The 26,431-nt window shown below is 35.5% G+C and overlaps 1 protein-coding gene across 1 annotated transcript in view; it reads right to left on the reverse strand.

Annotated features, from left to right (window-relative positions):
• Positions 1–24,142, reverse strand: part of LOC112966142 (ubiquitin-conjugating enzyme E2 E2) — a 211,171-nt gene extending 187,029 nt beyond the window's left edge. The window contains exons 1-2 of the mRNA XM_026065940.1: positions 23,967–24,142; positions 15,440–15,490 (exon numbers count right to left, since the gene is read on the reverse strand). Of these exons, the coding sequence (XP_025921725.1) occupies positions 15,440–15,490; positions 23,967–24,142 (227 nt within the window). The remainder of the gene's footprint in view (positions 1–15,439; positions 15,491–23,966) is intronic.
• Between the last annotated feature and the right edge of the window lie 2,289 nt (positions 24,143–26,431).

A 26,431-nucleotide genomic window follows, 5' to 3' on the forward strand; every position in this document is an offset into this window, starting at 1 on the left:
AGCTAATAACTTTATTGTTTAGAAGTCTAAAAATAAAATAATACAACCCAGAAGAGTAAAAAGAGTTGCATGTTGTTCCAACGAAATAGTTTTGCAAAATTTGAAGTTCACTAATTACCTCTCAGATTGAAATATCAGGCCAAACTTAACAGTCAATTAAATTAGGGCAAGATTTGCACATTCATTCCACTAGTTCTCTATGTTTGTACTTTAGTTTCCATCAATTATCTGGAAACACAAGATATACTTCAGGTCTAACAAGAAACACTCTTTTAAATGACGTCAACTCAAAAATACCAGAATATTCACGCTTTTCAACAAGAAAAATTATGTTACAATGAAAATGGTACAGCAGATTCCATCAAAAAAAAGTTGTTGGATAACTTCCATTAACCTTGCCCCCCAAAAGTATCTTTTGTGGTAAAATAAGGTTCCCATCAAATAAAATAATTGAAACCAATAACATTTGTAAAGACAACAACGTTCACTATGGTTACTTTATACTTTTCCAGCAAACTTATTTAGTTTCTGGACCAGCTCTCTTTTTGTCAGGAGAAAGTAGCAAAATGGACATCTAACTGAAGGCTTGCCTATACATAGGTTTGCATTGTTTGAACAAAATACATGATTTAAGACTACTTTTAGTTAAACCAGTCAAAAATCTGCATGAACATTTAGAAACAAGGTTTACACTGATTCTGTTCAAAATCAATAGACTTAATATAACACTAAATAAGACACAAACTAAAGAATGTAAAAATCTATCTGGACACTTTTTAGTTAAAATTGGTTTAAAACTAATTTAACAAATTCATCAACTTGTGAAGCCTTCATATTTAGATAAAGCTGATGATTCAAGTCACTATACCAAGGGGTATGAAAGAATGCATAGCAGAAGCTAGAAGAAAATAGCGTAGGACTTGCAAGCCAATTATTTTACTGCAGAGTAAGTAGAGTAGTCAGTAAAATGAATCTATAAACTCAATGACAATTTTAGGACTGAATGGCATTTACTCTTGAAAAAATGGACACTAATATATTGTCTGTCCAAACAGAAGCAGCAAATTTAGCTTTTTCTATTCATTATACAGGCAGTCTATATTTGATACTGAATTCTCAAGGGACTGACCTCTTTCTATAACCGAGATGAAGGCAAGAATTTTCAGAAGAATGTTATCTTCAAACTTGCTATAGAAGGCCACAGAATATTATCCCAAATATTTAAGGATAATGAAAGTTCTAAAAGTGAAATATGAGAAGTCTTCAACTTATTTAACTGACCCAGCAGTAGCACAGCATTACAAATCAATTATTTTTGGATTCTTATGGCAAACTGTCAGTAACTTTTCCCCCCCAGCTGTGTTTTGATTTCTTGCCTTGTTTTTCTAAAAAGCTTCCTTGCAACAGTTTCTGCAAAATAGACTGAAAAGCAATAATAATAACTATTACGCAACTGAGTCTTCTCTCCATTACTTATCGCACTGCATTGCTACTTCCGATTCTGTTTCTTCATTTCAATCAATATGCATTCAGAGGGGATGCCCATTTTGTAGCCATTTTAATTGCTACAGTATAAATCCTGAAGTTACTTATCTATATCTTTGATACACGTCTGATAAACATTTTATTGCTTGAAAATAAGTGTCCTCACACCAGATATTTTTCACCTTTTCACATTTGCATAAAATAAGCTCCAAGCAGTTTGGTAGCTGTACAAACTAGCAGACTGTATTCATTACACCTCTACAACACATCCATTTATGCAAGCAAAATTTTCATTATTTCATTATAGAATCTCAGTATAAACGACTACAGCAGTTAGACATTACCAGTGCCCATTATGATAAGAAAATGTTAAGTATATACTTAAGTACTCATGTGAATAACCCAACTAGAGTGCTTCCATAGCTGGGCAATCTCACATCACTGTGGTACTTACTAATCAACTCTGCATGTTTTCTCTTTGAAACATTGTTCTAGTGCTCAGCTGTAATAAACAAATCGTGTAGGGCCGATTATGCTACTGCACTAATACTTACAAGTTGGCCATTTTCTGTTTTGTTTGTTAAAAACTTCATTAGTCATGTGGAAAGATACTAAAGCCATAGAGAATCTAAAAAGGTTACAAAAATGTATGAAAGCATTTAGGAGTGAAAACAAACCATTTAACAATTTGTGTTTCTTAGTCACAGGAGTATAATGCATATTAAATACCAGAATTAAATTAACAAGAAAGTGGTCTCTAACAAGAAAGTAATAAACCATTCTCCTACAAAGTTAATATGCAAAAACTTTAGCCAGGAATCTATGGATGGTCATGGCAAAAAAATCATTCCCTTTACATAAAACACTAATATAAGACTATTTGATCTTTATTTTTTGAAGTCTTAAAAGTAACTATTCTACCATTTTAAYGTGCTTTGTGCAAAATATTAACAATATATTTTGTCTAGTAGAGTTATACCAGTTGAGTCCAAAAATAGCAGCAAATTAACATCCTAAAAAAAAAGGGGGGACAAATAAAATTCACTTCAGTGAAATATTAACAGCAACAAATAAATCACTGAACATACCAACAAAAGTTTTCATGTGAATAAAAAAAAAAAGTCAGTTTAGCAGTACGAAAAGGTACAGCATTACAAGTATCTAATTACAGCTACTGCTACGTCAAAATAAATTATCAATTCTCAAGGCTAGAAGATCATTGCAGTTAATAAATTTTAAACTGCACAGAAAAAAAAAACCCTCTGGGGTGGCAGCAGGTGGAACAAAGCTCACACATCCTATTAAATTAAAATATTTTGAAAAGAAGAACAGCTACATGGTAAAATCTTAATTCCGAAGACCTTAAGCTGAAAGGGGATATGTAGATTGAGCACAGCCAGTCCCAGAATTCAGAATTGCACAAGGGCTCTCAGGGACATAGGACTATGCAGGTTTTATACAGCTGACTCAGCTCCCTTAAAAAGTTGTGCAGTTACCAAGGATACCAGAAAAAATAATCCACTAATTTATAATAATATTTGCATGTTTCTGCACTATTTCCCTGGCCACTGGGCTGCTTATGATTCCCAGAATCTGGAGTGAAAAATGTAAGTTATCTTTAGAMTAAATGTGAGATACAAGGAGCAGAGAATAACCCTAATAACTTTCAAGGCTAAGTACAAATTCTAAACCTCGCAGATTTGTCAGTAAGGTTGGGTCACAGTGCATAAAGGAGTCATATATAAGCTAACAGTACAACTGGTAAAAGCAACCACAGACATAAAAGAATTAGGATGTGTTGACAGGAGGAACTCAAGTCTGAAGTACTTCCCCACAGCCCACACTGGGGGAATCTCAATCCTTGTACCTCTAAATACTCAGTGTGTTTTTACTACAGCGTCCATTAGTGATATTTATACACAGTGATGACCTCATTCTCCAGTACAGTGAACGAATGTGAGAGAAAAAATAAAATATTTTGGTTGTGTATTTATCAGTATTTGAGCTCATTTAAATACTACTTGAATAACAATTTACTTTCTCAGCTGAGCAGAGCATCAGGTTGGCAGACTGTGCTTCACTTCTTCTCAAAGTGACAATTAACCTTGATATCAGTCTGCAAAGTGCTCTGCGCTGGCAGGAGAATAAAATTATCATTATCATCTAAATCATAAAGATTCTACTGAAACTGAGATGGCTGTCATCCCTCAGCTATTTCTATTCAGTAAGGAGCAAAGCAGGTTGTTGCAAGAACATCTTATAAATGCATCATCCTAGAGCCATCATGTTGTGGGCTTTTGAGGCCATATTTGTGGCTACCTAAAAATGTATGCCACACGCATATGGCAAAACACTCACTATTAATATACATTATTAATTAAATATCACTCAGGGAGCCTTGTAACGCAGGAGGTCATTATACTTGAATCATGAATTTAAATTTGATTTACACTACAGTAATTCCAGACTCAAATGAGATTTTCGAGTTGATTATGTGATGCCTATCAGCTAGACAGTTTCCCATCCCAATGATACTTGTGATCACCTGATCTCATTATTTAAAGGCTACAGTTTACAAAGCAAAAACCTGTAATTCAGTTAATGCTGGATCAAAATTCAAAATAGTCCTCTTGCATTAATGTCTAATCACTGTGTTGACAGGCTGTTAAGGAATGCACTCAGACAAACATGGTTATAGTAGCTGTGCCCAAAACAGCCCATTGAAATGCCATATTAAATAGATGTATCCCCCCCTACTAGGCAGTGAAGCATGCAGGCAAAGAAAGAAAATTGAGTCATCTTCTCTAAAAATTTCCCACCTTCAAACTTGCAATGACAAGTGACTGTGAAAATGTTTACAGCCATTTTTGATGTGACACTTCATTTTTGTAATGCGCACACTGCGTGTCAAAGTGTTTTACTGTTCTTGCTGCTACCGACAGGACATTCTTGTGAATAAGATATGGCAGTCAAGCAAGCCCTCCTTTAGATTTTTTTTTTTTTTTAATAGACTGACAGGTCTTATTTTATCTGTAACAAAACACAAATAAATAAGACAAACAGCTAATTATGTGGGGGTTTTGTTTGTTTGTTTTTCCTAGAGCTGGCTATTTTCTCTGAGCCGGATTATGGCCAATAGTATACAAGTACCTCATGAAAGGCAGAGGCAAGATGAAGAACCTGCTCCTTGTACCCTAGGCACAGAGCAACTCCAGAAGATAGTTTTCAGCAGGCAACATGGCAGGTTGTATGCAAGAGATGTAAGAAGCCCTAGCCGAGTTTCTGAATTAGCCAGCAAACTTGGTCTCCCTGGATGGGAGAGGAGCAGTGTGCGCGCTCCCATCTCCCAAGTTATTTTCAGTGAGCCACCTAGAATGCTTCCCACAGTGCCTGCTGCAGAAGGATGATCTCTCACCAATATTGCACGGATCTGGGCTAACACCTGCCCAATACTCAAAGGCCACACACTCTTCCACAGAAAATCCAGGCAAGAATGTCTTTCTTTTCAAGCTATACAACACAGTCTGCAAAAACAGAAACAGGTCATTTTTGTACTAGACTCCAAAGCTAAATTCAAACCCAATTAACTCTAGCCAATTTAACAAATGCAATCCATTGTTACTTTCAGTTACTGCACAAACTACTACTGCATTAATATTAGTGGTTCTTAAACTAGTTTCCCTGTGATCGCACTCTGGCTGCAAGCCCCATTTCTACATCTGAATTTCTTTCAGGTTTGCAACCCTAGTTTAAATGCCACAGCTTGGAGCTTGGTAATAAATTATTTATTTCAAGAAATCTGAAATTGCATGCTAGACAGACATCTAATATTTCATTCATAAACTTCTCTGAAAATTAAATGCATTACTCACATTCCATCCATCTACTTCATGCCTAAGAACATGCTTAATTTTATAGGCAATATATATATTTAGCCCATTTAGTATGCTTAAGATACCAAACAGTGACAGTGTATAGTATTTTTAAATTTCCTGAATCAAATCTACAGTAAAATGACCTTAAGGCTGACTGTATATAGTTATTCTAAGCATATTGTAGTTACCTCAAAAAAACCCAAACTGTTTAGCTCAGAACTGTAGGCACAGAGGAATTCTTAAATGTTATAACACACTAATCAAACTGATGTAATGAAACACCTGTATCATTTTGTCATATTAGAATAAAAACTCTTAAAATATAAAAAATATAATTTGTCACTTCATGTTTACATACAATACCCATATAATTATGAATGATGCATAAAATCCTGCACTGGGGTCATAGAAGGAAAAGAATTTCCTTTTGCAGTTTTAAACTTCTTATGATGTGAAGGATAATCAAATGCCTGAATCTCTTAGATCTATGATGTGTATTTCCAGTGGTCAGGACTGTCAGTATCTCCCAAACAAAAGTTAAACTGAAGAGCTGGCGACATCAGCTAATCTTGAAAACAAACAAACAAACAAAAATCCAGCCTGCACTAAAAGAAAGGCAATCATTTKGAAAGAGTGCAATTGTTCACTGTTTTTCCACTGAACATTATCATTTTCTGATAAAGAAATTTCATTAAGAAAAAATGGTGCTTGATTAACTTTAAATCCTTGCAAGAAAAAGAAAAATCTGCACCAGTATAGCCAACAGTTACCTCTGAGTTACATATTAAAAAGCCTAAATACAGACCATCCACAATAAAACACCTTTAAAAGCTCCAAAATGGTGACACTAGACTCTAAATGAAAAAAAAAAAAGCAACCACCAAATCTTGAGAGATTTAAGTTTTAAGCTGTCATTTGTGTCAAGTGTTACTCAAAGAGTAACTGCTATAATTGTATATAGCCTATTCTTCAAGCATAGCTCAGTCTCCTAAATTAAACACAAAACCTCGTATTTTAGTCCTAGCTACAGAGTCACAGTCTAGGCCTCCACAATATTTACAGTATTAAAAGGCTAAAAGTATCAAGAAAGCTTATTATCATTCACCTATAGCCTTCTCTAGTCACAGTATGCATCTCAAATTAATAGAGGCCACATAAATATGGCTTTTGTGCGTAACAGACAGTAAATTATGTATTTAATTACATATTTCTCCCTAAAAACAGAAACAGTTGGCTCTCTGCTATTTTTGTTAACGTTAATCAGAGGAAACTTCAGATTCTGGCATAAATTTGACTATGGTATAAGAGGTAATATTTAAAATACATGATGCCCTACCACACAAACACGAGCTGCCATATGTGAGGCACTGCTAGGCATGGTTTCTATTAAGCYGATACACAGTAACTGGCTCCTTTCCAAGCAACATGGAAGTGTTTAAAAAACCCTGTTTAATCCAATTCTACAGCTTTGAAACAAAAATAAATTAAAGTGCTGGAAGAACTGTTAAAATGAAAAATTAAAGTCATGTAAATAAGTGAAAAAAATAAATTGTCAGAGAAAATGAAAACAAAGATTATTTCAAGTAGATATCTTAATTGTAATTAGCAACATTTGGCATGTGTTATGATATGATTCAAAGCTGCAGCCAATTAGATACCCCCAAAAGCTTGTAACAAAGCTGCAAATGTGTAACTACAGCATAAATAAGTTTTATTGCACACCAAGAAAGCAGCAACCAGATCAATTTCATAGTTTGTTTGAGAAATGCTGTAAGCATGCTCTGTTAGTAGTTCGTGGCTCTTTATTCTTAAACTGCAGCTTTTTTTCAGGACATTTTGGAAAACATTCCATTAAATTCAGGCTACTAATTGTAAATTTCTACACATTCAGTATATACCAAGAATAAAAGAAAAATTACAGCATTGACTTCAACTGTCATGTTCATGTAAAAAAAACAAAAAACAAAAAACAAACAAAAAATAATGCACATAAATTAACAGCGGTTAAAAAGCTGTAGAAGTGAGGTATTCGGACTGAGAAGAAAAATTTTTTAGATTTCTAAGAATAGAGGAAAAAAAGTAGGKTTTTTTTGGCAGGAGTAAAAGATACACAATGTTAATCAGGAAACAACATAACTTTTTCAGATTTTTTTAAAGAAGTTTTCTTAAAAAGGAAATATTTTAAGGTATTACACTGAAGCTCAGAGTTCAAATTCCAATGAGATGAGGGGGTACCGAAGTCAACATCATTAGACACTTCTGAGATTGTACCATTTATTTAAGAAAGCATATACTTCATTACCAGTAATGCCATGAGTCTTAACCAACTGACAAAGTAGCTTCCATTTCCCCCATTTATTCAATAATGAGTAATTTACCAAAGGGTAATGAGTTGCTAATAAAAGCATGTTTCTTACGCAATTACTATGAAACAGTAGTGACTGTTCAGTGTGACAGTACTTTCTATGGTCACACTTCCAAATAACTCTGCTCTCTCAAATTTCTGTGAAGAAATTGATTCTTAAGCAGTTTTCACATATAACACTAGTCTACATTTAGCAAAAAAAAATTGGAAAATACCCCCATAGAAACAGCTAACTAAATTTAAAACCTACAAATTTAAACATTTCCTTGCAAAGTGCTAATAATGATGCAAAGTTTCAGCCAATACGGTTTTGTTTGCCTTGCTGGCAGGCAACGGCTGTTTATTTAACACACTTATTCTAAACCATTAGTTTTGGTGTTTTATTTTCATGAGGGCTGTAGTGAGGAAACTACAAAAACATACACATATAACATTAGTCCTATGTTATAAACCATATTCAGATAGGGAGGGAAAGTTTTTCTTTAGATAGATAGAAGAGGTCAAAAGAAGGGTCTACAGATGATATTCTGAAAAACATTCTGGACCAGAAAGCATTAGGGACTGCCTTTGTTATACTTCTGAAGAGACTGACTTACAAAAGACCAGTTGCAACTGGATACAAAGCTAGCGGAAGAAAATTCCTCTGTCCAGAATGACCTACACACAAAATATCAGGGCATTTCTTTCTTTTTATCCTTGCTGTAATCCCTTACTTGCAATTTAAGCTAGAGCTTTACACATACTACAAATACCAGGGATCCCTGGATTCTTCCATGTCCATCACAAACTCTTTTGGGGGCACTTTCCTACCCTTCCCTTTTTCAAGGAAAGCGTGATCATCATGACCCCTCCTTATGGCAAAATCTCTGCTCGTACCCCTAATCCAGCTGTTCTGTGGGATAAGGCCTGACATCCCCCCCGGCTTCCATGTCTGCACTAGTACAGTGCTCACCACAGTAAGCACTCGTATTCTTCCCCAGAACTATCTTCTCTTTTCTTTCTGGGAGGGAAGCTGTTATCATTTGAAAACTGGGAAAATTGGCAGAAATAATATGAAAGTATTGTTATGCTGGGAGATATTAATGAGTGTTGTCAGCGAGTTCCTCAATTCATAATCAGCAAGTGAAGTTGCTGGTTCTGCCAAGCAGCCAGTAGCAGTCTCYGCTGCTTTTTTTCCATCCCTACCCATCCCCCCAATCACAGTCACTAATGTTTCTAACCACTGATGCCTGCGATGTATCCTGAAACTTTTGAGTACTGCATCTAATCAGTCCCAAAGTCACACCACTACAGCAAGCAGAAATAGAAACAAGTGGAGATTCAAACTTCATTTCACTCAAAATACGTATTTTTGGTTGTCTTTGCTATCTTCCATCTATGAAAGGCAAGGGTGGTAGCCAGCTCAGTGCTGCCATATGATTTTTCATATCACACATACTTTTTCAAAGATGCCTTATCACTGCAGAAACATCAGCTATGTTTCAGATGACCTTCTAGTGTACAGTGCATCGACACATGCAAGATCCACAGAAAGAAACATCTGTGAATTATTTTAAAAGACAGACGCTTTGTGAACAATGTCATCCAAAGGCCTAGAGTCACTTTTACAGTGAAAATAAACATGTATTCTTGAAAAATGTTTAGTACATTACATGCTTCAGACATTAAAACACAAATGACACTGTCTTGCACAGTCTTTAAAAAACAAACAAACAAAAAAAACAGCTAAAGGAATTAAAAGATTACATATTAAGTAGTAACCTGGCACTTTTCACCCAAGGTACTTTAAAGTTTCAAGGTAATAAATTTGAAATAACAACCAGTTATAAAAACCAGGTAAGCTAACTCAAGTGATAAAATATAGTATAGTAGTATAGCTGCTATTATAAAATATAATCCCAGTGCGATCATTAACTTGCGTGTTTTTGGGATATATTCCTTGCTGCATTTGAAGCACAAAGGTAATCAAAACTAAAAAATAAAGCAGTTATAATGTACGCACACGTAGGTTTTACATTCCTTCTTTTATCCTCAAATAAATGTAGATGGATCATAGATTTCAAAACAACAGGATTCTATGCTTTAATATCACAGTTCCTACACATACCTTTTTGATTAATTTTTGCTGTTTGCAGTAAATTCTTAAGAGGCCTAGCCTGGAGAAGTTGTAAGCAGTTTTCTGTGTCACACTTTCACTAGAAGGTTTTACAAAAGTAGCAGATCAAAGTAAGCCTATACAAGTAGAAGTTAAACTCTGTGGGTGATGTAATATAAGGGGAAGAGAGCCCAGATTTAATACCAAGGAGACTGGAAATGTTTGTGGGGAAAAGCATTCAAAAAAAGCATTTCTTATTCTGGTTTTCATCTTGCTCACAYATTAGCATCATGTGCATCACAGCCATGTGCCTATGGCAACAAACAGCTACATGCCTAACTTAAACCAATTAAAATCACTGATAGTTTCTTTTAAAATAAGGATATGAGCTGCTAGATCTTGGGGCATTTTTTCACTTGAAGCTGGCACCCAGCTCGTACTTCAGTGAAACCACTATTAGCTAAATAAAGGTTTCCTGCCGCTTCTGCTACAGAAGCAGCCATACTCCTATATTACTTCCAAGTGACACAACAGTCATTAGTATGATGCAGACCATCCTTTATGCCTCCAGAGTTTAATAAGGGAAGCAGCAAATAAAGACATACTGTTTGGTGACCACACTGCTTGAAAGTTTCTTCTTTGGTTACACAGGAAGGAAGCACCTCACCAAGTAGCATGTGCATTGCAGACAAGAGTAGGAAGGACAGCGAGCATTCGCTTCTAAAATAATTCAACAGGCATATAAAGGTAGTGAAATGAGCTGTGGTCAATACCTGAGAGGATGTAGTATTATTGAGCAAGTGCTTAAAGTTACCAAAATCATTAGGTAAGTAAACTCTCAGTGCAAGCTAAAGGAGCAAATGTGAACTGAGCAAAGTGCTTTAAAAAGAATCCTTCCAGCTCCCAAATTGAATTGCTTTTACATTAGTTTTGCCTTCTCCAAATAATTTCATATTTATTCAAATATTTTAAGGAAGTATATATAACCAGAATTATTTATAAACTTTCCCAAAGGCAAATGATGTAGTAAGCATATGAGCCAAGGACAGTAAGACATCTCTTCACTCACATTGAAAAGCTATGCATGCGTGTGTGAGCACATATGTGTGTGCACATGGGAAGACCATCTTACAAGTTCCCTGAGCAAGAGGGAAGGAAGGAGATTTGGGTAGGCCCAGCATAGCAGGAGACTTGCTGCGCYTGCTTCTCTAGTTCCCTACAACTCTGCCACTCTGCATCGTACAACAAGGCTGACAATCTCGTCCCCTCTGCCCTGTCTTCCCATGCAATTGTGCTAACATCTGTTCTCCACTCCTTACTTGCGTCCACCTCCTAAGCTCTGAAGTGGTACTAGGCAACACTTAAACAAAGTGAGGCCACAAGAGAAATGATTGAAATTGATAGAATTCACATAACCCCTTAGAGTTGTGAAGATCACGGTCTCACCATTTCAGCAAAAACAGAGCCACAAAAATATTGAATAGGAATGCTGGATTTAATGCAATGACTAACAGTGCAAGAGGCATCCATAAGGCACAGTGTCCTCTCTCCTAAAGCAGAGTTGCAGGATTTTCCATCAAATTTGACCTTTCTCTACATCACCCCAAGAACTGTGCTTTAAGAATATTTTCAGCGTGATAAATTTTCACAAGCAAAATACTAGGGTTAGATGTGTTGGCCATTTATATTTATCTATTTTGGAAACAGTGTAAGAAGCAAAGAATTAGCATAATGATTCCAAACTAAYAGAAGAGAGAAAACTACATTCAGGGTTTGAAATTATTTTGGAACAGGAATCAGTCAATCTATCCACTAAGCTGCACAACAGTTTAAAGCATGTTTCTCAGCCTTAAGCATCACCCATATTGCTACAGGGAGAGAGAATTAAAMTTTATGTACATAAAAGGAATTGCAGTAAACACACAGAATAGAGAAGAATGGTTACAAATACGCTAGCAAAAATCAAAAGGAAACACTGTAAGATGGAAAAAAGATAGGGAACAACAGTGACTTAATAGGAAAATTTTGAGTAGTTGTTCCAAGTGGTGTCCACAGAGAGCTGCTATTCACTTTGTGTTGGCTCTCCTTGTTTCCAGCTGCTAAGTTCACAGTGAAAGAAGCTAAAAATACATGAAATACTTTCCAAATATTATTTTCCCATGTAAGCAATTGGTATAAGTTGCCACAGAGATGTTGTTCTCTTGGCAGCGAGAAGGGAAATAGTATGCAACACTGACAATAGGAGATGCATTCTATGAATCTATTGTCTTTGACAAGATACAATCCAAAGCATGGAAAAGTTTGAAAAGGCATTCTTTAGCTACAGGAATTCCTGACTATTCCCATACTTTCCAGCAACCCAATATATGAAAAGGGATCATTGAAGTTGAGATTTTACCACATCTGAGAAAAGGTATAGGCTGTATTCAGAGTTATACTATGTGCAGCAACATTTCTAGCAATCAAGCTTTAGTGTTTCAATAAACAGGAGAGGGAAGAAGGAAAAAAAAGAAAAGAGTGGAGTATCTCTACAATTTAGCTATACTGTCCCCTGACATACTAAGACTGCACAATGTTGTATATTTAAAATACAAAGGTACCTGCTCAGCATTCATGACTCTCCTTGATAGTAAATAAACCTCTGCATGAAGGTAAGGGGGGGAATACATACCAGAAAACATCCAATTATTTCTGTTAAAAGTGAAGTATAACAGATTTTTTATGACACGCATCCCTCTGAAAATAGCAGTGGTTACACTGCTCATCTCCTACCCACCTCCTAACTTGGCTTCTTGACGCTTAACATTCTCACTGGTGGGGAAAGATCCAAAGTTTATGAAGTCAATAAGAGTCTTTCCATTGCTCTGAACACAAACTAGAGAATATGAAATACAATGATACCTAGGAAAGCAGGTAACTTAGCTTCTTGTACACTTTTACAGCCCAGTGTGATGGGTTTTTTTTATTTTTATTTTTGTTAAGAAACTCTGAAATACACAACTTCCCACAGTTTGGAAAGAAGCTTCAAGTTGCAACACTGACAATCTGCCAGCTACAAAGTGTTAAATGTCAGCAAGACTTTCTTCTGTCTTTCAAACAAACAAGAAGATTATATAGCCTATTCTCTCTATGGGGGTGAGTGGGGTAAGTGTCAAGACCGCAGCTGCTGCAGAAGTGGAAGCAGCAACTCCCTTGGAACTTGTATTGACTCTGCAGCCTAGCAGGCCATTAAGGGATGCTACTGCACTGCAGATACTGTTCCATTTTGTTTTTTTCCCGGATGAGACAAACTTGAACCTTGGCCTGTTGTAGTTAACTAGAAGTCTTGCAACATTTTTGCAATATTCCACCCAAATTCCAACTCAATTAAATATCCTGCCTATCAGAAATTCCTAAAAAACTACTTAAGATAGTATTCTTGAGTATTAACAGTTATACAGTTTTCCTCCACATCTTGTGACATTTACATTTGAGATTGATCACATTCCTATTGCCTAAACATGATTTATTTTATATATACAACCCCCCATTGAAATAAAAGAGGATGCAAAGTGAAGGTGGACTGGGATTGCGACCATTTCAAGCAGCCTATATTTGTAAGGAACTTATCTTGATGAAATAGGATTTATTTTTACACAAAACATAGCACCTTTTATAAGAATGATCTAAATTTCACTAAAAACAAGAAAACAAGTATCAATACTTTTGGGCAAGGTATAGGTATATACTATATTACAACTTAGCTTTCTTAATTATGCTGAAGAATCATGTCTGGCTGATGTATTTATTTTGTAATGTTTAACTATAATAGAAAATAGATGAAGTTCAAATGAAAACACTGTTTAGGCTATGTCAACAGAGCATAAAACTAAATGAAGTGATTCCTTATTGACTATAAAAATATATTTGCTAATAGCAAAGTTACTAATGGTTATCTATCAAGATCACAACATGAAATAATTCTGTATCTTAAGAACTGTGCTAAAGCAGCAGACACATGAAGTTAAATGCAATTTTCTGATTCTGCAAAACAGCATCATGCGGTGCATTTTATTGCTACTTTTTCATTAGTGTAAATATTTCAGAAAATAAAAAGAGTGAGCTGGAGTTTTTCTTTTAATTGCAAGTCACCAAGGGTCTTTCCACTAAGCCAGCCAATGCTTTCTTTACACTTGCTAGTAAAAGAAAAGCAAGTAACAGTATCTTGTATACTGAAACAACTGCTTTGTTACAAAGGGAAGGATTCAGAAAACTAAAACAAATGACTGCTTTAAAAACAAAGCCTTTTACACTCAGTTCAAAGACTTATGCATTCTCCTACAACAGACTGAAGTTTTATATTCATCTCAGCAAATCAATCTACTAATAGGCATCAGTCATCAACACCTAAGTAAAGATCTGCCATTTGAAACAGCTTTGATGTGATTGAAGACACACACAATCGTAAGTATGACAGAACAGCTTAGCTATTAAAATGTTTTATCTAGCAAAGAACTGTTCATCCTAATTGACTGAAATACTCTTTGAACACTATTATTGCAAGGCTACTTCACTACACAGTGCTTTAGTACATAGCCACTTGACTTATACCTCRAGATCCAGCACAACCACATCAAATCTTGTTAGAATATTTTTTCACACATACTTTTGTCAGGAGACCAAAACAATAAAGCTGACTGTCATTTTTACTACCAGTTGCTTAGTTAACTTGAAACCAAAATGTACTGGGATTCATTATAAAAGCTGCATGCAATCAGCTATTTCTATCAATCTTTCTTTGCAGGGCACTAATAGAATGAATCCTACTAACCACACCAGTTGAAATCAGTTGGCAGAAGTGTATGAAAGCTATTCATCTGCATTTAGTCTGACCTCTCACTGCGAGAGGTACTATTGCAGGGACTCCTTTAAGCAGTGCTGCACAACCCTGGCGCAATTCCAACACTGACCATACGTCAAGCTGACAGATATGTCTGTCGGTCAGGATCCTGGGACAGCCATCTGAAAACAACTGCGGAAGGCCTGGGCCACAAGGTAGCCAGGTTTGCTAGGCCTACGTCATTACTCGTTTCAAAGCAAATTTTAAAAACATTGCAAGCACCTGACAAAACAACAAGCACAAAAGTAATTATTTCAAAAGGATATAGGATGGTATACTCTATTTCAGTAAGTTTCCACTGAATGTCGTAATCGATCACCAAAAATACATTCAGAAGATTAATAACAGTTTGTCCCATTAACATTTTTCTTTCTCCATTGTATTAACAGCATGTTAACAATTTGCAAGGAAAAGGAATCAAGCACACCAGTAACTGCCACCAAGATTACATTTTACAGAATCAAACAAAATGCTATTGATTTAATACCTGAAGTTGAAGGATGAATCAATTTTTACCCTGTATCTATTAACACATCATATATTTCAGTACTGTTTTTACCGTTACTTTTGTTACCAGAAGTATATCATATCAGTTCTTTGTTTATAGGCAAAGATGCTATCTATCAGCTTTTATTCCAAAATTACTAAGTAATTAGTGCAAAGGAATAGCTAAAATTTACCCCAATCCTCTATGTAATTTCCATAAAAATTCCAAATTAAAAAAATCCATATGAACTTACCTACAGTTTGGAGGAGGGTCTAATGTAATTTCTGCAAGTTCTTTCTGAATTCTTAGGAGAAAAAAAACAGAAATTGTCAGGACTATTTCTTTTACAATATGTTTCCTTCAACTTTATGAAACATTTCTACAGCAATCAATAATAATAAAATATAATTCTTCTCATTTGCAATGGAAAGCTGATGCTATAAAGTTGTATGTAACTGCTCAACAAAATGTTGGACTAAAACCAAGTTCTAAAATCCTTTCTGAAAAACGAGCCTCCAGTCTAGAACAAGTTGTTCCATGAACAGCCACCAAATAAATCCTGAGGTTTTTTTAAACTAGGGTTCTAAGCTCCTTTGCTCACTTACACAATAATTAAATGTTTCATACACCCTCCTTCTCCATTTCTCCTCTGCCCATATGCCTCAGGCTCTTCACTTTGTTCCCCAGAATGCTTAGTTTCTTACATCCCTTAATACTGTCAGGGCAAAAACCCAACTTCATTGAATCACAGAGTAACTCAGGTGGAAGGGGACTCAGGAGGGCTCCAGTCCAGTGCCCTGCTCAAAGCAGAATCTGCTGCAAGATCAGACCAGGTTGCCCAGGGATTTATCCAGTTGGGTCTTGAAAATCTCCAAGGATGGAGCCTGCACAACCTCTCTGGGCAACCTCTTCTACTGCCTGACTGTCCGGTGGCAAAAAGTTTTTCCTTATATTCAGTCAGAACCTCTCTTGTTTCAATTTATGTCTGTTGTCTCTCATCCTCTCCCCATGCACTGATGTAAAGCACCTGGCTCCATCTTCTCAATAACCTCCTCAAAGGGTTTTTTTTTTTTTTTGGGGGGGGGGGGGGCTGCTATTAGGTCTCCCCTGAAGCCTTCTTTCCCACCAGGCTAGCCAGACCCAGCTCCCTCCGCCTTTCCTCTAAGGGTAAGGGCCCCAGTCCCCTGGCTGGCTTGGGGGCCCTCCACTGGGCTTGCTCCAGTTTAGGTCTTTCTTGCACAGAGGGCCCCAGAACTGGATATGTTATTCCAGATGTGGTCTAATGAGTGCTGAGTAAAGGGAGATAATCACTTTCCTCTGTTTACTGACTACGCTCTTGTTAATACAGCTCAGGATGCAGTTAGCCTTCACTGCTGCCAGGGCACATCGCTGGCCCATGTTTAGCTTGCTGTCTGCCAAGACCTCYGCGTCCTTTTCAGCAGATCCTCTCTACAGCCAGTCAGTCTGTATTGCTACAAGTGGTTATTCCTTCCCAAGTGCAGGTCTTGGCATTTGTTGAATTTTAGGCAGTCCTTGTCAACCCCTTCTTCCAGCCTGTCTAGGTCCTTCTAAATGGTAGCCCTGCCCTTGCATGTACAGACTGTTTCCCCAAAACTGTGGTCATCTGCAAAGGTGGTAAGAGTGCACTCTGTCACATCCTCCAGGTCACTGATAAAGATGTTAAACTGGACAGGTCCATTATAGCCCCTGCAATGCTCCACTTGTTACCAGCGTCCCGATAGTTATTCTGCCTGGAGGTAGAACTCTAAGTTGTTAAAGTATTTTTRGATATTCCAAGGCTTATGCTCCTTTGCCAAGCCGTAGAATTCCTGCCCTCTGTCACATCTGGCAATACAGGCTCTTTTCCTTCATACCAGCACCTGCACAGAAGTCAGCATCTCTCCCTCCAAAGAAATTTAAACATGTAGAGTAGGAGTTTGCAAATGAAATATTCCCAAAGTTTTGCCTGAATATGATGCCATAAGCCAGACTATTGTGGCCACATTCCCTATTATAGGCTACTTCAGTGCAAAAACAACATTTGGGAGCAGGGAGAAAAGAAAAACAATTTAACATATCCTCAATATTTTCTCCTCTCCCCTTCTCCCGCACAAGATTCCATGTGTGGGAGCAGATTACTATTCCTTTTATTCCCTACACTATGAAAGAAAACCTGCATCATAAGAGAGCTTGAATTCCTGGGTCAGATGCTGAAGTCATAGCCCAAGAGCTCAGGCCTGGCCTGAGGCACACGCATACATTGCTAAAAAAGACTGCCACCCATTTTGCATGTAGATACAGGCACAGAAACTGGTATATCAAAATAAACATTCAGGTGTATCGGCACATATAACAAAAATGAGCAGTTTACTCTAAATTTCTATATAATGTTAAGATCCAAATACAATCTTACCCACTAAAGAATCTCAAAACCATTATCAAAATTCCCCCTATGCCACTACAAGTTGATTTTATGGCTACAATGAATAAATGAACCAAAGGTAGAACAGGAACCGGCCCAAACTATAAACTCCATTCCTTTATATCATTTTTATTCTGAAATAATTAGGGCATACATGGAAAAGAATTTTTAGAGAGAGGTAATAATCTTTTATTAGTCCAACTGATATGGCTGAAAAGATAGAAAACAATCTTTCAGACACTTTATCTTTTCTTCCAACCTCTATCCACCCCAACCCTATATATGCATACTAGTGATTCCTACAGAAGGGTAGAAATTTAATGTTTATTTGCTTATTTTATTCATTGAAATATTTACATCTCCAGTAAGTAGAATTGCCCCAATAAACATTATTTCTTTCTTGTACAATGGTAAGTGCATGCTGCTTAATCAATATTTGCAAAAACTCATTGTAGTAACACTGAAAAATCCATCATATTTTTTAAAAGGGAAAATATGATTAGTGAAGTCTAAGCATACCAAACATTATGGTCCTTTAAAAAATTACTCCATTTAAACAATCCTAATAATTTGTATCTTTTAAAAAGGAGAAGATTTTAGAGTGTGGGAGATGCTTAAAATATTTCTTCTGCCCTTGACAAAGTTATACTCTGATTTTAAAATTTATACTATCACAAATTCAAATCACAGAAACCCTAAGTAGCATGGAATCTCCTCCARTTTCATGGTTTATGGGTTAGTTTGCTTTTTTCGCTTCTTGGAAAGTTACAGAATGATGACACTGAAATTCTATAGAGTCAGGGATTACTCCTTTGCTTTAAGCTCTAAATATAATAATAACAGCAGTTAATATTTCATTACATTACAATGAGTCTGAGAGACATCAAGAATGGATTGATAACAACTGTAGCTTAAGTCCTAGATCAAAAACCTTCCTTTCTTCTTCCTAAATCCTAACCCCCTCCCTTTCCTTTTCAGGATCGAAAAGGTGCAGAGTTCTTCCATTTTCTGCCTCTGTTCTAGTTCAACCTGAAATTTCTAATTTACAATGCCAAGAGCATTAAAATGGTCATAGATTTAGCTTTTCTTCTGACTGAGTAGACAGAAGAGCAGAACATCTTGCTGCTTTAAGCGATAAAAATTATCAAATGTTACTTTGTATTTATTTTCAAAAGTCCTAATTGCTCTTGCAAGCATCCAAGATACAGATGTTTCATTCATGATTATTTTTATACAAACAAGCTACAACATATTAATATAACATTGTCAATCAATTGCTCCTCAGTAAGCTGTCCATGTTCATTCTCCTGCTCTGTGGCAACCCAAACTAAAAGTAATATATACACCTTACTCCTCTTTCATTAAGAGGTAAGCTGCTTTAATTTACCTTGTATTCATGCTGAGAGCACATTCAGAAACAGTTTCTGTAGAGCAGATGACATGCAATAGCTTGCTCACATGTCACAGCATTCAAAGTTACAATTAAATCATCAAATAATATCCCAGAGAGCCTTGCATTGATAGAGACTTCCAGTGTGCAAGTTAGCCTTTGTTTGAACGAGTTATTCCACTGCCGTGGTGCTTGTTCTGCATCTCCATTGAGCTGCCCTCAGAATCTGGCACSGGAGAGGATGTGCCTCATTTCCTTCATTGACCACAGAGCGTTCACCGTGAGAAGAATACATGGCCTCTGGCAACAAAACATTTTTCGTAGGGTCCTTTCTGGATCTCTCTCCTTGGATTTTCTGGCTCAGTACAGCCACTTTTAGTTATACCAGAGAGCATTTGCTCTCATTTAAAACTTTTTATATCCATTTAATACTTAAACTAATGATAYGCTGGCTTAGTATGTTACTATATTATTGGGCAGAGAGGGGAGGGAGAAATATTCTCTAGTAATCAAAGCCCTGGGCTGTACACACAGGACATTTAATTTGCAATGTCAGGTCTGAAGCTCTTTGTTTAGTCTTAGAGAAGTCATTTGACCTCTCTCTCTCCCCCTCTCCCTCCCTCCCTCACTCCATTTAACTAATGGGAATGAACAAACATACTTGCCTTCTAGTAAAAGTGGAAAGGTTAATCTATCCCTAAATTCTGAAGCACGAAAGTACATTGTGGATTTCAAACATTATTAATTTGCACAGGCACATGTTTACTACTGTTCCAAGCCTAGGGGTACTGTCTGTTGCTTCTTCATGAAACAGCTAAAGTTCCCTAAAGCTAAGGGAGAACAGAACATGTTAGAGGATTTTCCAGTATAACCAATAGGAAAAGAAACAAAAAAGTACTCTTTGACAATAAGCAAATTTTACCATGTCTACTTTTCTAAAACACATGCTTCTTTACCCCTAAAAGTTAGGTGAACCAATAATCCAGACTGAAGAATATGTTATTTATTAAATACTAAGAAACACAATCACTGGTATATATTTCAACCTTACATAGACTGTGACTGAGCAGGAAATTGATCTAAAGATGGTTAGATTCATGCTGAAGGAAGATAAATACTCCTCCTTTAATATTAGATGCACATATAAATGACAAGGATTTTTTTAAAAGAAAAAAACAGTCCATATTTTTTCTGTCATATTCAACATGCTAAATATCATTCCCAGATTCTGTGAAAATAGTGCTGTGATAACCTCCTCTGAGAGGAAAAAAAAAAAATCATAATACCTCATTTTTATATTATTGAATTTCTAACAAATTGAACCCACTACTAAGTTGCTATTCCTTAGGTTATAATTTCATTCAATGAAAAAAAGAAGAGACTAAATTTTTAAAATTTACAATTGAGTGCAGACACAAGACAAAAAAAATGCCAGGACTGGACACAAAGGTTGACAGATTTTAAACTACCAACTTCAGGAGCCCAGCAAAAAAATACATTTATTTGTTCAGCTCCTATGCTAGCCAAGAATGGTTACACTTCTCTCAATTCAAAGGTCATGCTAAGATTTGCTACTTAAAAGGTAACAAGATACCTGCTGTTTTCAAGGACAGCAATTCAATTCCATGTCTGAACTGTAATTGTGATATGCAGCGAGTTTCTCAATCTTGACATGTTAGGTAAGAAAGGTTGCTATTTAAGGTGATGCCCTCTGGGTGAGGAAAACTGAAGGACTGGTACACTGTATGACATATGCTGTAAGCTATTACACCTGTAAAGCAGCTAGCCCTAGAAGTATTAGCGCAGAGGAACTGCATGCAAAGGCATTCTGCCTTCTTGATGCTACCTGCAACAATGCTAACAGAAAAAAACCCTCTATTTTAAAAGAAAAATCACTGCTACTTACTCACATATGAATTCAAGTGTCTTCATATATCCTCCATAATCAAATCATTTTGCAAAGCATTAAACTGCAGAAGTAGTACATACACCACTGAAGATATAAATAAGATACAGTAGCAGTGTACYTTCACCCAAGCAAAAGTAAGTGCACTGTTAAATCCTGATTTGATAAAAACTAGTATTAATGAAAATTCTTTAAAAGTAAATCTTACTAATTGACTATATAAACATACAAATAAAAAACAGAACAAAGGTATTCCAACTACAAATGTACAAATCTTAATTCTAATCCAAGATATCCACTATGCAGCTTAATGTAACCCAAAAATACTATGACTACAATTCCATACGCATGAAAAGGGATTTCAGTTGTGACAACATGGCAACCAAACTCAGATTAGAATCAAATCTTCAGTCTGAATGCCCAAAGAAAGATTTAGCTCCAGTGCTACATGAACTTACTAGCATTATCTGTTCTAAACATAAATTAAGGCATCTTGACCAAAGCCTCAAATATAGTACACTGTGTTGTTACCTATTTTAGTAGAGCTGACTTCTTTAACTATAACAGAGTTGTTAGAAGCAATTGCACAGTGAAACACTTGTCTTTGCTAAGTGGAGATTATTGGGATTTTAGAGTAATGCCATATGAAACCACAGAATTCAAAAGTTAACAGATGAAAAATTTGCTAAGTATATACTCAGGTTTTTCACTAAGAACAGCTGAATTATTTCAATTTGTTTCAATTAAAAAGATTATTTTTTAACCTGGTCAACAACATTCCTATTGAAGGGCTATAGCCTTATTCCTGCAACAGCTTTCATTTGTAATGAACAAGAAGCATTACAGAAAAAAAACTCTATAAAAATATCTTCATAGACACATAATCCTCAATATGTGATAATACATTACATTTTTCCTTCTTTGATATTACTCCCCTCCTTTTTATCCTCTACTTTAATTTCAAATTTTTCTTTCTTGAGGCATTATTCCTTCTAATTAAAAATAATAATAAAACACTAAAAAACAAAATCAACTATAATAAAAACCTAGTCGGATTAAGAATGTTTATAAAAATGTCATCCTAATTCTAACTACTGAATACTGGGTTTAGATGGAATGTAAAAAAATATATTACTGCGATTCTTCTATGAATAGCACTATGACAACCAGTGCTCCTAAAAATACATTTTTCAAAAATATTATTTATAGTGTACGTATCTACAGAACTCTTATAATATTTTTAAGTCATCTCAACTTTTAAAATGCATAATCAAAGCCTTTTATGTAATATTAGTACMTGCACGTACACTCTTGCTTTAGTCTGAGAAACGTACTGTTGTCAGCAACTGGCATAATCAGTTTCAGCAGAACCATAAGCAGATATGATTAAACTTTAAAAGGCTTAAGTAATTTTATCACTGCAAAATGCATGTTGATAAAAGCTCTAAGCTTTGAAGACACAAAGCTAAGATTAATAGACTAATTTCTGACATATTATTATTAATTTTTTAATAGGATAGTGTCCACAGGCCCTTGCCAGAATTGTGGCATCATTATGTTAGACATTGTACAAAGTTCACAATACATGGACTCTTTTACAAAGATGTTAAAAATGGGATTTGATGACCTTAGAAATCCTGTCTAGTTCAATATTCCTAATACTAAAATACGCATATATCAGGAAGCAGAGGAAAGAGAACAAGGCCAGAAACAATAACGGCTACAAGGACTACRTGAACAACTTCATGGTATGAAGGTGTTTTTTTTCTTTTTAGTCATAAAAAGAAATATTGGCAAGCTCTGCTGGCCATCCTGTAACTGATATGACTAGGCAGTCTCCTAATAGTGTCATAGTAGGTATGGTTCTTGAGAAAGCATGTTACTGGGGAAGAAAGGAAAAAAAAAAAAAAAAGAGAGAGAAAAAAGGGCTTACAAAGGCAAGTTATAAGGAAGGTGTCTATGACAAAAGAAAAGCATGATGACACCTCACTGGAAAGATGGAAGAGAGTTCAGGATAGAAAAAAAAAAAAAAAAAGTAAATGGTAGTATTAAGCCAAGATAAAAAATTTAATCTTGAAAAGATGTACACATGCATACTTATATTGGTATTTACGGCCTTCTACCATGTGCATATGTTATAAATTATGGCAATAAGGCCTTAATCCTTCTCCTTTATCATAACGACATACTCGCACAACTCCAGTGGTTTCTCTTGTAGTTTACACTGACTTAAATTAGAGAAAAATCAGGATCTAGGACTTCTGCATCAGGACAGTCTGCAGAAATGGGCTCTGGTCAGATTCTTTTAAAAGTATGTTTTAACTACATCCACTATAATAGCATTTAAATTCTGCTGCCTAGAGTAATACGACTGTCTGTACTGATAGAGCAACACTAACATATCTGCTCCATCTGTCCAGTCCAAGCATGACAATCATTATCTGGAGATTGACACGATAGTATAGAATAATTTAAATAGCTTTTCTCCAAATCTACCTTTTCTCTCCAGCAGAAAAGAGAAGGGAAGAAATGGAAATGGGTATTAAAACAGACCACAGTCTAAAGTAATGAAACCAACATATATTTGTTGTTCACTCAAATATTTCTGACTTAACCTTCTGCGAAAAAGAAATGCAGTACTTTACATATAGCAATAGGTACTACAGTAGTCTCCCAACATGCTGAGTTACTGAACTGTCTGAGATGTTTATGGTTAATTAACTGTAAGTTACACTGACAAGTTTCAACATCAGTCATACATAAACATACAGAGATATATTTTATATGGCTACAAAACTGTCTGAGTTTTACTAGCAATAAAAAAAAATGTCAGCTTTTATCATGCAAGCTACTATTAAAACCATGTGAAAGAGCCAATCTGTCAAAGAACGGAAAAAAGTACACAGGTCTCATTATTGTGACTAGCCTCAAAAGACTATTACACTGACATAACCGTGTTGTAATAAAATAATAAGAAAATGAATATAGTAAATCAATACACACATCTGATGGCCAGTTGAAAAAGAAGAGAGGGAAAGAAGCAGCCGGAAAGAACACCGTACCTTTTAGCACTAGTTGACAGTTTAGCAGCTGTTTTGCTTGATATTTTGCCCTCTTTTTTCTTGGGTTGAACTTGCTCCCTTTCTTGTTCCTGCTGAACACCTTCACGCTGATCTCCATCAGAGCTGCCTCCACTAGTGCTTGGACTATCATCAACTCTCTGCCCCTCCGTAGACATGGCAGATGCTGCACTAAACAAAAACAAACAACAAAAGTTAAAGCTTTTTCAGAAGAAACTACCTGATAGTATTTTTATATATCCTAAGGAAACAAAGCAAAAGATTTGTGTCTCATAGAAATGAGATATCTAACAATCTCATCACTATGCCATCAGTTCAAATCTAACATAGTTTGTTAAAAACTGAGATCTATTACTATCTTAAGACTCTCTGTTATCCCATATGAAATAAAGCTATGGGCTCTTTCCAAGCCTATAGTGTGGGTTTCCACTTTACAAAATCCATATCTTATTTGGCATGCTTGATGGAAACATTCATAGAACCAAAAGGCACTAACACAGAACTGGTTGTATTTACTAAAATGGCACACCTCTAGGATGGTAAACACATTGGTAGAGGATATAAGGAAATTTTCTTCCAATGAATTCTGTCCAAGAGACATCAGGCAACAAAGATATCAGAGAACACCAGCTACAAGACATTTCAGTATATTTCATAAGTCAAGCTGATGCATTTTTTGCACACTTCTGATACTAGTTAGTGATTTTCATTTATTATATTACTTAAAATGAAGGAAGAAATAATATGCYGACAAATGAAGAATTACAAACACACTGTTACAGCTGTCATGACTTCTCTAACTATTCTAATGAAAGGCAGGCGTCCAGGAAAAACTCTTAGTAAATTAGCAAATGTGGTGGCAATGACTGTTAGAAAATTTTACTAAAAGCAGAAGGTCTCTTCTTTAACTCCAAATCTATAGTTTATATAAATATTTCATATGTCCTCTTCTAGAGATTTTAATAAAAGAACCACCTTCACAGCACACAGGCCCAAACGTTGCTTGCTTACACACAATCCCCATGTATCTTGGTGGTTTTCTGATAGAATCAATCTGAATCAAGAATTTGCTCTTTCATATACAGAGAGTTTTAAATTGCTGTTAACTTCAACTCGCTTATCCTTTTGTCTCACGTACAGAGACCATTGTGTTTAAGAATAAAACTATTCACCTTGATTATTACATGTTTTAATACTCTATCAAGGGAGAATAAAAGGATTGCAGGCTCAGATTTAACCATGCTCATTTAATGGATTAAAAAGAAGTTCATCTCCCTGCACATATTTACGTAAAGAGACAGCAAAGGAAAAGGAAAGTCACACCAGTGTCAACAAGGTTATGTTAAAAAGGATACTTTTTAAAAGGCCATTTTTTAARAAGGCCATAAGCTTTCTCATTAGAGTTGCATGTAATAAAATAAATTTACTCCTATTTTGTAAAAGCCTTACCAATATCTCATACTATCAAATAGTATACACTTTGCAGTGGAAGAACCAATCTTTTCAGGCATCAACAGGCAACAACTCAAACCAACTGACCTGAGTGGAAATTAAGTCTTTTTTTGTCTAATTTGTAAGGCTGTACAGAAAGGAAAAGAAAACCTGGAAGTATGAAATGCATTCAAAATATTTAAAAAGTTTAAAAAAAAATAGCCAAGTGACGGATGTGGGACTAGGTTACTTTTAATCAGCTTAAGCTACATTTGGGGTTTCATAAAAGAAATGTTTTATAAATATATATTCATATATAAATATATACAAAAACATAACACCTAAGCTGTTGCATGAACTGAAATAATACATGGTTTGATTTCTAAAATTAAAATATAAAAATTGCTCATTCTTAGCACAACAATTTTCCCTAAAACACAGCTACAACATTATATTTACCATAATTTACATATTTGCACAGGTAAATCTTTAGATATTTACATCCTGGTTGTCAAATGTTAAGATAAAAGAAAAAGAAGACTTAGAGATAATAAGAGACAAAAGTACCATACTTTGGCAAGTCAAAATATGAATTTAATAACTATAATGCAAATTGGAAAGCAGGTTCCTGCTTTATTTGCTTCTACATACAGCTAAAAYACAACTTGATCTTTTTTATAATGTTTCTGATGGCCTTTATTTACTCCAGATTCTAATTCTGATCTTTGGTTAGTACATCTAGTTTTAACAGAAAATTCTCTTCACAATGTACCTATGATTTAGCACTACTGGCCAGAAAGTTAAAAGCATATTTAATGAAGCCTATATACATAGACATCTGCTGTGAATAATCTTGGCTATAAATACTACTATTATCCAAAAACAACTGTATTCACTCCATAAGTTCAGGTTACTATCCAGCAGATAAACACTGTAACAGTAGCCCAGAGCATATAATCACTTAACATGTAATGCCAGCATTTACAAYAGGAAAACGCTTAAATCTGTCATTTGAC

Source organism: Apteryx rowi, unplaced genomic scaffold (assembly GCF_003343035.1).
Source record: "Apteryx rowi isolate R43461 unplaced genomic scaffold, aptRow1 scaffold_234, whole genome shotgun sequence".
Taxonomy (NCBI): Eukaryota; Metazoa; Chordata; class Aves; order Apterygiformes; family Apterygidae; genus Apteryx; species Apteryx rowi.